Source organism: Schistocerca cancellata, chromosome 8 (assembly GCF_023864275.1).
Source record: "Schistocerca cancellata isolate TAMUIC-IGC-003103 chromosome 8, iqSchCanc2.1, whole genome shotgun sequence".
Lineage (NCBI taxonomy): Eukaryota > Metazoa > Arthropoda > Insecta > Orthoptera > Acrididae > Schistocerca > Schistocerca cancellata.
This window is the reverse complement of record NC_064633.1, coordinates 176300513-176313225: the sequence shown is the minus strand read 5'-3', so window position 1 is coordinate 176313225 and position 12713 is coordinate 176300513. Positions and strand designations below refer to the sequence as shown.

General features: G+C 39.4%; 1 protein-coding gene across 1 annotated transcript in view; it reads left to right on the top strand.

The window, feature by feature from the left end:
- The window catches only part of LOC126095452 (probable glutamate receptor), a 182720-nt gene that overhangs the window by 47453 nt on the left and 122554 nt on the right, over positions 1–12713 (top strand). Inside the window, exon 4 of the mRNA XM_049910245.1 lies at positions 828–1004. Within this exon, the coding sequence (XP_049766202.1) occupies positions 828–1004 (177 nt within the window). The remainder of the gene's footprint in view (positions 1–827; positions 1005–12713) is intronic.

The following is a 12713-nucleotide window of genomic DNA, read 5'->3' as shown; positions in this document are numbered from 1 at the left end:
CATTTTCAAACACATCCTAACATGAATGCAACAAACAGCACAAATTCAGAAAAGGCCATCTCTACAATAGTTGTCAACCAGTATTATCATCTTTATTGCTGACTTCACATCAGCTTCTAATAACTGCCACTCTTTAGAGTTTTTCATGTAAAATGGTGTTCTGCTATGTGAGTGTTCTTCCTATGTATTCTCTAATCTCATGTATTTGTAGAGGTCAGCTCCAGTCAGAATTTGCAATTCAAAAGATGTCTTGAGTAATTTTCTTGTATGTTGGAGACCACATTCAGAGATAAACAGACAAGCTAAAATTTTATTTGGCACTTTATAAATAGAACACCTGTTATTTTGATACGGAATCACTACCTACAACCACTTGATTGAACTGGTTTTGCTATAAAGGTCTCATTTAAAAGTAACAGAAGCTTTAACGTTGTAAAAATAATATGTTGAAGCGTCTCCTACGCTTTCATTGTGACTGTAGACAGAAATTTTGTTATGATGAATTTTCAAGCAATTACTCACGATCAACTCATTTTTGATTTAAATATTGCATTTTACTCACATCCTATAGATTTTACCAAGGTAGTTTGGTACTTGCATTGTCTGCAACTCAGAATCCGTTGTGACAAATAATGATTAATTTTATATGAGTCATTGCACTAGGGAAATATGAGACAGCTATCTGTAAGAAGAATACTAGAGACACTTCAGTGACTTCATGCGTGGAGCTGATTCTGCTCTGAAATTATTTAGGCCTTATTTAGCACTAAAACGATTTCTGGTTTTCGTACGTGTGCATATCTGAGCTATGTGGTTATCATGTTCAGGCTTGACGTACATGAGGTGGAGGACGGGGAGTGGGGGAAGCAGAATCCTTCTGGCAAGTGGAGCGGTGTGGTAGGGGAACTGGCGGATGGAAAGGTTCAGCTGGCGGTCTGCTCCCTCATCATCACCACAGACCGGCTGGACGTCATTGATTTCAGCACGCCTGTCTATGAGACCAGGTAAGTCTGCTTTTTCATTGTCACCACATCTGTACTTGCATACTTGCTTGCTGTATCCACTTCAGCGTACTCACCTGTGAGACCAGGACTGTTTTCTACCTTATCGTCAATACAGATTGGCTGGATGTCATCCATTTCAGCATGGCCGTCTATGAAGCCAGATCAGTCTTCTTCTTTATCATCACCACAGAGAGGATGCATGTCATACACTTAGCATGCCCATCCATGAGACCAACACAGTCCACTTCCTCATCAGCACTGCAGACAGACTTGTTGTCATCGCCTATGAGACGAAATAATTCCTCTTCTTTATCTTCAGCACAGACATACCGGTTGCCGTCCCCTTCAGTATGCCGATTTATAAGATCAAGTCAGTCTGCTCTGTCGTCATTACATGTGGACATCATCTAGTTCAGTAAGTGCATCTATGAGACCAAGTCAGTCTTCTCTCTCACTATCAACAAAGATCAGCTGGACGTTATCCATTTCAGCATGCACTTCAATTAGTCTCCTTCCTCATCTCGACTGCAGGCAGAGAGGACGACCACAAATTTAGCACATACGAGTACATCCATGACACTAGGTCAGTTTGTTCCTTCACTATCACCACAGCTATACTGGACATCATTCACCTCAACATGTCAGTATATGACGTCAGATCAATTTGCTTCGTTATCATCACCACAGAATGGCTGGACGTCATCCACTTCAGGATGTAGATTTGAAACAAGGCCACTCTACTTCCGCATCATCACCACAAACAGACTGGATGTCATTCAATGCAGCATACGCTCATATGATATAATATCAGTCAGTTTTTCATGGTAGCTGACTGGCACATACGACAAAAGAGAGGTCACTGTTGCTGATACAACATGTTACTTACCAATAACTGACCAAGTGAAGTGCCTGTTAGCAACAACGACAGCATACTGCGGCTAAGTGATAAAGCACCATGACGAGACAGTTCATTGTGAGAATGTAAGTATGTGTATAAGTTCTCGTTTCAGCGTTCGGAAGAAGTTGTTCTTTCCTCCAAATTTGTATCAACACTTCACAAAAGAGAATAAGAAGAACTATGAATGGGCCTTGTATTTCTTTATTTGCACTGAGCACAGAGTAACCAAACATCTCTCACTCTTTCATAAACTGCCTTAGTCCATAGCAGGCCTCTCTTGGTCACGCGACACTTCTCTCTAGTATTATATCGGTGGTTCTTTCTGTACGCAGCGTCATGCTGTGCATCCAGTGTTGTAGAAGAGCAGGTGTAATGGATGAACGTCTCTTTGTGTTCATGTCATTGTGAATTCGAGGAGAAATTTACGTAAGTTTCTATGTGCAGGACAAGTCCTTGTATTCCATGTGGGCAGGAGCTATATGTGACCAGGTCATCTGTTACGAAGAAAATATAAAAACACAAGGTACAGCCATCGCCATGACGAGCCACAGGACTCAAAACTCTGAAGCGTACTGTGCAATACGCTAGTGAACCATCCTTGAGAGCTTTTGCTATAGACTTCGACTTCAGTGACAAAAAGATAAATCCAACAGGATTCTGCTTTTCAATAGCGGCATAGTCGTTACAAAATTAATTTTAAGGATGAATGCACAAGTTCACGTAACCAGTGCAGAACGTAACGCCATTGCTACGTTAAGGAAAGTGATAATATTTTAAGTAATAAAAATAACCACATTAATGAACCTTCATCGGTGCAGTGTCAGAGTCTAGGATGATTCTCGTGGTTACACCAATCGCAGTTCCTGTACAAGATCCTGAATGTGGTATTTCGTAGTAAGTCTAAAGTCTGATATACAGACTAATGATTATGAACAGATTAATTAAGATAATTACCTGATCCCACTAACGAATAAAAATGTCACTTTTACAAAATTTCTTTCTAATGAACTGTGTGTAATGTGCTTTTGCTGAACTGAAGGGATATAAACCACATGTTGATAATATCGGCTATCCTGTCCTATAAACAATTTATACCATTTATCAGATATTTCACAATGACACTTGCGTCACTGGTGAACAACAAATGAATAATCTGCCACATTTAGTTGTATATCATTAATACTTTAAGAAAAATGGGGCAAAAACAGAAACCTGTGAGACCCTTCATTTTCAACTTTAAATTTGTTTCCTGTTGGTTGAGACCGAGAAGCAATGTTATGCTTCATGTTTTAAAGTTATAGAAAGAACCATTGACAAACTTTTAAAGGAAACATAGGCAAGCTCCTTCTCTCACTCCGCTGCGTGCCTTGGAAGAGGATGGTATTCAACACAATAAATTTGTGTGTTACATTGAATATAGCTCTCACTGTTTTGGACGTGCCAGTTAGCCGTCACCGAACAGGAGAAAGAAGACGAAATCTTTCAGGAAATTTCCAGCAGAAGAATAAATTACATACCTCGTTGCTGAAACTATTTTGAAGCCAAACTACAAACTTGATACAAAAAACTTGTGCTTATTGAGGTGTGTTACTGCCGTGTCATAACTGGGTTCTCTATGGGTCCTATGCAAACATCTTTGTAACACTGCAAGTAAGTATGGAGAACTTTAGTTATCTACAGTATATTACTTTCCTCTCCCTTTGTATAAAGTTGTGTTATTCATGTGAGTATTTTAATCTGTATGCAAACTGGCATCACCTTAAAGACAGACTGGCCAGGTCAATGAGTACTGGAAAAGTTAATTACTTCACTGTAATACGCAGCTGTTTCGTTATAACTTTGTTTTTTTAGAGACGATCGATTTTGATCTAGGATCAGACCATCATCGACTCTTAGACCGAAATCGACCGTCTTTTATAAAATATGACGCTAAAGATGTGTACTGTATAATGCAGTTCTTAACATTCATTGAAGCTGTACAACACCACCTCCATAAAATATTGCTACAGAAAACATACTTGGTGCAATGATTTTCTGAGTCCTCTTTCAGTATAATCTCTACAGCTTCCTCTCTATACTTGTTTAATAATTGTTCAGATTTTCATCCTGTTTATATGGAGTATAAGATGATTTAGATGAAGATGAAATGCGAGATATGATAGTGCGTGAAGAATCAGACAGAGCACTGAAAGACCTGAGTCGAAACAAGACCCTAGGAAAATATAACATTCCATTACAACTAGTGATAGCCTTTGGAGAGCCAGCCATGACAAAACTCTACCATGTGATGAGCAAGACGTATGAGACAGAAGAAATACCCTCAGGTTTCAAGAGGAATGCAATAATTCCAATCCCAAAGAAAGCAGGTTTAGCTGGGATGAAAAATATAGAACTATCAGTTTCATAAGTCATGGCTGCAAAATACTAACACGAATTCTTTACAGACGAATGGAAAAACTGGTAGAAGCTGACGTCGGGTAAGATCAGTTTGGATTGAGTAGAAATGTTGGAACACACAAGGCAATATTGACCCCACAACTTATCTTAGAAGACAGATTAAGGAAAGGCAAACCCACATTTCTAGCATTTGTAGGCATAGAGAAAGCTTTCGACAATAATGACTGGAATATTCTCTTTCAAATTCTGAAGGTGGCAGGGGTAAATACAGGGAGCGAAAGGCTATTTACAATATGTACAGATACGAGACGGCATTTGTAAGAGACGAATGGCATGCAAAGAAAGAAGTGGTTGGGAAGGGAGTGAGACAATGTTGTAGCCTATCCACGATGTTATTGTCTGTATACTGAGTAAGCAAGAAAGGAAACAAAAGAAAAATTTGGAGTAGGAATTAAAATCCATGGAGAAGAAATGTAAACTTTGAGGTTCGCAGACGTAATTCTGTAAGAGACAGCAAAGGACCTGGAAGAGCAGTTGAATGGAATAGATAGTTTCTTGAAAGGAAGATATAAGATAAACATCAACAAAAGCAAAACGAGGATAATGGAATTAAATCAGGCGATGCTGAGGGAATTATGTTGGGAAGTGGGACACTTAGAGTAGTAGATGAGTTTTGCTATCTGGGGAGCAAAGTAACTGATGATGGTCGAAGTAGAGACGATATAATGTGCCGAATTGCTACGGCAAGGAAAGCGTTTCTGAAGAAGAGAAATCTGTTAACGTCGAGTAGAGATTCAAGTGTCAGGAAGTCTTTTCTGAAAGTATTTGTATGGAATGTAACCATGTGTCGATGTCAAATATGGACGATAAGTAGTTTAGACAAGAAGAGAATAGAAGTTTTCGGAACGTGGTGCTACAGAAGAATGCTAAAGATTAGATGGGTAGATTACATAACTAATGAGGAGATTCTGAATAGAATTGGGAAGAAGGGGAATTTGTGGCACAACTTGACTAGAAGAAGGGATCGGTTGGTAGGACACATTCTGAGGCATCACAAAATCACCAATTTAGTGTTGGAGGAAAGTGTGGAGGGTAAAAATCGTAGAGGTAGACCAAGAGCTGAATATATTAAGCAGATTAAGAAGGATGTAGGTAATAGTAGTTACTCGGAGATGAAGAAGCTTGCACAAAATAGACTAGAATGGAGAGCTGCATCAAACCATTCTCTGCACTGAAGACCACGACAACAACAACAATAATGTGATATAGATACATACATCATAAATTTCTTGAGAGTATTAAATGAATTGCTCAGAATTTTTCCATGCAAAATGATCTTTTATTCAGCATAGAAAAAGGGGTTGCTGAATAGTTTTAACACCTATGGCAAGTTAATAAGTTGTGTTTCACTAGAGAATAGATATTATAAGTGTAGTATCTAATATAACATGAATATTTCTTAACAGTAGACTGTATATAAATTTCTCTCAGAACTTCCTTTCATCTTTCTATAATGCGTTGTTTCAGGCTGTTTGATTGCATCCTGCAGCCCTTTACAGAATTGGTTGTAATAAAATTGTGTAACTGGACTGTGGTCGTTTTTCATATTGTGAGCACCTCCATTCTCCTTCTTACATTTTAATACTACTATTTATTTTTTAGTGGGCTGTAGACTTTTTATGGTGTGTGGCTTTTAAATGTGTCCATTAACGTCTGCATATCTCGCAGTCTTTGTTTGCCATCTTGATATAAGACTCTACCTTGTCTTATTTTTGAATCGTGTCCGACAGACCACAAATTACTTTTATAACAGTGTGATAGTGAGATATAGAACAACGTATAAAAGTATTATCTGTTATAGTTATACTGTTCCTCTGTACTGCTGAAAAGTGCTCTAACTGAATCAGATTATGGAATGTGATTCCGTCAGCATTCTGTTATTGCAGAATGCAGCAGAAAGTTAACATTATACATTTCAAGTATTCCTACGGAATGGTGTCAGCACGGTGTCATGTCAAGACAGGATAACCGTGTTGTCTAAAATGTTCGGTTACTAGACAATCGAAATTAGACTTTCTTTTACTTTAAAGTAAAGTGCACAACCAGTACTCACACGGTAGTTACACTCAGAATTTTTACGTATTAAAATTCTTAATTGGGACAGTCAATTTGGCTTAAATGGCCGTTCTTCTAATTTACAAATAATCCCTCGCATGGAAACCAGCCAAGATGTAACCATACGAAGGGCGCAAGAGAGAAACTATACCATGGTCAAGCACAATTAGCAGTTAAATTGCTTCACTCATAATTCTATTAACATTTTGATGAAATAAGTTCTTTTGAGGCTTCTCAACTACGGTCTCTATTTACTGAACAAATCTCCGCCGTCTAGGGAAACCTACTTAAAGAGCGTATCACTTCTCTAACTTCAACAGGAAAAGGGGAGAGCGGTGCTACGTAAGATCATTATAGGTCGGCCTTTAATGCTATTGGTTGCATTATAGGACACGTGGTAAGATAATTTCATGTAGAAACCTCGTGGTCTCATGAGGCTCGGAAAAGTCTTCAAATTGGTAATTTCCTTGTTACTTATTAGGTATTTATTAGTGCAGTACATTGATTGAAAGCAGATCTGGACGAGGTTCTTGGAGAACGATTACATATCTAATTGGAACAAAGATAGGGAATGAACGCAATAAGGAGCATTACTTGCGAAAACGTATTGTTCAGTGATGATCCGCAAGTGTACCACAACGGCTACCAGATGCTGATGAGGTGAAGTTCGGTACTTTGCGCATAGGGCAAGTACTATGACCACTTCACCCGTTTATTAGTTTTCCGTTCTCGATCGCAATCTGTGATGTGTTCTTGAGAGCTGTATTACAGAGTTAATTTAACGTTACCTGCGATATATGATATGAATTATTTTTATGACATCATTCTTTGCAATCGTGCATATTATTTGTTATCACTGATGAAAGCTACATATGTAGACAAAGAAATGAGAGAAGCGGATAGAGAAAGGCTAAAGATGAATTCTATGAAATATGTTAAATTAAGAGCGTGCCGGCTAAGAAACAGGAACTTCCAACCTCAACAAGATGGTTATGCAACTTTCCTCGTGAAAGAAACGCTTGCAAGAGTGTATAATTGCTTTGTATTTTTAAAATACCGTAATAACTTGCCAGAGGAAAACGCACCACTGGAATAATAACTGCGATGCACGAATTGAGAACTATATGATTCTATGTAGTGTCAGATGGACTGTCTGCAAAGACAGAGTTACGATGTCTAGATTGTAGACATAGCTTTCTCCCTTGTGAAGCTGATTTTGTCACAACAGAAGGAAGGAAGCCAGGCAGGGCGACATTTGTAGAACGACAGTCGAATGCACGACTGGTAAATTGTTTAAATTCCTTCATATGGATGGTCAATATATTGAAGACAACATCTTTTTAAAAATCTGAACACTGTTGGAGCATCTAGGATTACCTATGATTCATCGGATCTGGTGAGTGTATAGGTCAGACAACAATAAGGTGGGCTTTATCAGCCGTAAGATAAAGGACATCAAGTGACGGAAATACCAGGTCTACTAGTGACAATTTGCTCGTCATTGGAGTCACTTACGAATGAAAACAAGAGAGATCCTTTTATTGGCGTAGGAACAACCAGTTATTCAAGAAACATAATTATTAAAGCGGAGCACTAAATGACAGTAAAATAAATGTTCTGAAACATATTAACAATTCTCTGGATACGGCCATTACGCGATGTGATGCATGGAGACAATCTGGTGGTACGTAAATCGTTGTAAATAGAACTAACGCAATCATTCCCAAGGAGGTCGAAAACAAAGTACAGAAAAACGTAGTTCGTTATAAATGGTGTAACCAAAAGCCTAGTCAGTGACATCAAGCGTAGCTGTCTTGAGCAGTTGCACTGTATTCCCATTCGCTATGATTCACCATCACTGCTGTCTTTCTCTTACAGACCACTCTTCCTCATCATTCCAATTACTCCTGCTCTCCATGTTAATCTCGAACATCCACGCTTCCTTCTTTCCGATGGCTACCATTCAAGAACCGCTTTTGCCGGACGTCCTTGTTCCACTCGAAACGGGACTCTTTTCTCAGTTACTTGCACGACTGGTTGTTCCATATTCATTATCTACTTAATTTGCACATTTCTTCTCTTCTCTGTGCTGAATATCCTAGCTGCACTCGTTTTTCCATCCATCTCGGCTACTGCACTCTACTTCTCTTCCGGTCCCCCAGGGTTCATCCTTCTGTGCCATATGTTTCTATACTTCCAACTACTATTTACGGAATCCTTTCCTTTGTTTCTTTTAATACAGCGCTACTCCATTTAGCATCGTCATTGTTCCGTTTTCCTGTTGGATCCTGCGTTCCACATCTGCTTCACAACTTCCTAGGATGTAGGTAATCGCTCTTAAGTATTTAAATTGCATTACTACTCTGATGATTCCTTTTTGTGCCCTGCGCGTGCAACATCCTTGACCATCAGTAACAGAGTGTACCTATCCTGCGTACGTCTCAGTGCCGTTACTGGATTACTAGACGTCACCGGCCCGCGAGAGAGAGTGTAAGAAACAGTGGATGGCTATATGGGGACGTGATTAGCAGGTAGAAAGGGAGTGACTTGCTACCAGCGCTGTAAACAGTTAAAGGTCTGGTTTTATCTAGGACGTGGGAGCACTGTGTTGGGCCGTACATTGCTGGAGAGCGGTGGCCTAGTCTGAGTGCTATGGACGTCATCACGCTGGTTGGAGTTTAACTGTCAGCTACTCGACCATTGGAGGAAGTGAGCGTGCTCGGGGAACCCATGTATGCCCGTATAGTGGACTGTAGAGTGAGATTTATTGTGCTAGGAAATAACTTTGTTCGGAACTGAGTTGTAACACTGTGCATCCTGGTTCCTTTAGGTCCCAGCCGATATTTGTGGTCGTTCCTCACATTTGCTGTTGTGAGGCAAAGGCGCTCGTTTATATTTCTCAACCAGGCTGTGTTTAACCTATTTTCTTCACTAGAATTCAGGATTTGTGGCGAATTATGTTGTTATTGTTGTCGATTCGCCATGTTACTGTGTAGCGGGGCTGCCTTGTTTGTGTACGCAAGCCCGCGCTTCCTGCCGAATCTTTCTGCAAGTTACCTGCCTGGTGCATGATTTATTCAGCATTCTTTAATTCGCTGGTCTCCAGCATTTTATGAGAATTATTTTTAACGATCTCCGTGCTTGAAAAACTGGTTTAATTCATTGGCGTTTTATGTTTTATTAGAATACTGTATACCGCTTTCAGTGCTTATCAAACTTGTTTTGTTCATTGGTGTCTCGTATTTAATTTCAGTAGTCTTTAATTCTACTTATATATTGTGTTACAGGACAGAGTAGCGATTATGTAATGCCTTATCCGATGAAACCATTAGTAAACCAGGAACTGTGCATTAACTGTATAATTTGGTTGATTTGCGGCATTCGCCAAATTACTTTGTAATGTAAACTCCTCCCACATCTGTGGAAAAGGTATGTATTTGGCAAGGCAACTGATCAGCTGATTTTAATAAATCCGCATTATCTGTCGTTAAGTGTTTTCCGAGCTATCTGCCTATGTAATATCTCTCTTGTGATTTGTTTATTTGCCATTTCGCTGTTGCCTTCATTTCTTTACCTGTGACCCCCTCTCGCCCCTACGCGCCCTCCCCCTTTCCCAGAGATTAAGTATTGACCTTACTCTGGAGTTCTATTATTCAGTTGCATATGGTAATGCTAGGTGAATCTTTACATTTATAATTAACTTCTTCTGTGATTTAATACACAAGCAAAGAAGTAAATCTAAGCAATACCGTCAATAGACGGCCTCTATAAAAAATTAAACCTAGTGTTTTGCAACCGTTTGCACCGTACGGCTTACCGTGTTTGTTAACCGGATAACCTGCCTGCCCGTGGAGGCGTGCTTAGACGTAAGCTTAAGATCTCTCAAAGCATTTGCTAATAGACTGCTGGCATTTTAACCAGATTTCATTTAAGCATCTTCAACAAAAAGCTTGTCTAGATGGCCGCCTGCCATTAATTCGTTTATCCTGCATTTGTCTTAAATTCTATTTAAGTTCCGTGAAATGAACTTCTGTTCACTTAAGGCCAGCCAGCGTTGATGTAAGCTGGTCGTTATGGCCGAGGCATTATGTTCCTTAACAGAATTTGTATGTAGAACTTAAGTACCTTGAAATATTTTGTCTTAGCCGTGGTGGTCGTTTACCATCGAGCCCTAAGCCGTTTCTGCAGTTTACTTGATCAACTGATGTTCTCTATCAATAATTGTCTGTTAACGAGCAAGGCTGTGAGGAAATTACTAATGTTACTGCAACTGGTTAATAATTAACTTATTCTAATAATTTCATTTTGGCCCCCCAGAAACTAGTAATTTTTTGCAATTATCATCTTGCTCCCATGCATTTCAAGTGCTGTGTTTATTCATGTGGTGGCACTTCACTTTAACTGCGTTACTCACTAAAAAACATAAATACTCCCACTGTTTAATTGTGTATTTTCTCATTGTAAAGAGTTTAATTGTCTTTAATAATCAGCTGCTGTCAAAGTGTACTTTATTTGTGGTCCCAATAGCTTACGAATCCCCAACCAGCCCCCTGTCACGCCACGTGCGGCAGTACTACATCCTTTCCACCTCCTCCTATCTCACAATTGCTAAGTCCACATAGTTCACATTCTCCTTGTTTTGCGCTATCAATACTTGAACATCAAAAAATAATAGTGAGGAAAAAATGAAATCCCATATCTCCGCTTTGATTCAATTGTTGCAATATATAATGCACATGTATTTTGAATAGAGACAGCGTCATACGACCGACCTGTCCAAGTCCTTTCGATGTTGGGAATGTTTCGCTGAGTTTTCTCCCTACGTTAATTACTGCGTACTGCTGGTATATTCTCGGAGTAAGAGATATTTGCTGTTTTTGTATCGGTCCGTGCACGACAGTACACGGTACCACTATGTTCCAAAAGGCAGCGCATGAAAATGTGATTTTTCAGGCGATCATATCTCAGGTTCTTTTGACACAGAGATAATGGGTCAAGTATTTTCGTTAGCCCTTGGCCTAGCGACCATTCATCTACTTATCAGAACAGGCATATTGCAGCTATCGTACAATACCCGGTCCAAGTTTACCACCATACTAGAAAAAATCGGCAAATCCATTGGTTCTCTTGCATTAGATACGGTCTACGATGGGCTTAAGGCGGCAAATAAAAGCACTATTTTTGCCTCATTAGTTCTCAAGAAAACCCCGAAAAACCATGATTTTAGGGTACCAAAATTAGCAATTGTGGGGATGGCCACTTCTATAATTTCCATACATGCAAATAGTCGAAATTTTTACCGTACGTCCTTAAGGCGATGGTCTTGGAGAAATTCGAACGTTTTTCCAATATAATCATTCATACCGAGATCCCAGATGTAAAATATGCACGAATGTAGTAAATGTAGTTTTAACTGACGTACTGAACACGTAGGGTTATCACAAGGGTTGTGAGGTCGGCAAGGTATGCTTTAGTCTGCATTTGTCACCAGTAAAACTTCACGACGCGCTGTCTCTGTGTAATGCACACTTCACGCCTATACATATTGTCTTGAACTAGAAATTGTTCGATGGTGCCAACTGGCGACACAAGCAACTTACAAAAGATTGTTTTGTCGTACGAAGTTTTTTGTACTTCCAAACCGAACACCGCAGTATTTGGTTTACTGTAGGTGTAGCCTGAAAATGTTGTGCACTTTTATGTATAGAAGCGTAAAGCGAACTTGCAATGATTGGTAGACGATTTTGTGTTAACCTTACGTTAAACGTAGTTATTTGTTGTTAAAAAATGTTCAAATGTGTGTGAAATCTTATGGGACTTAACTGCTAATGTCATTAGTCCCTAAGCTTACACACTACTTAACCTAAATTATCCTAATGACAAACACACACACCCATGCCCGAGGGAGGACTAGAACCTCCGCCGGGATCAGCCGCACAGTCCATGACTGCAGCGCCTTAGACCGTTCGGCTAATCCCGCGTGGCATTTATTGTTCATACGTGTCAAAGTATGTAAATGGGTCAAATTATGTAAGAGAACTGTAAAAAACTTTATTGACTTACAGAATGATTGTAATTAAAGTGCAACTACCCATAGAGGTCGAGCGTAAGCTGTAATCATAGCATAGCACCAAATACGGTAGAAATGCGTTAATGCGTAGCCGATTTACACAGCAATAAATTTAACTCGTATTTTGGTCACCAGGAACAAATTTAGCTCTGTGAATGCAACAAAAAAGCACAAAAATATCTCCGTATGTTATGGATTAGGAACAGGACGTGAGCAGAAAAGGTGAAAC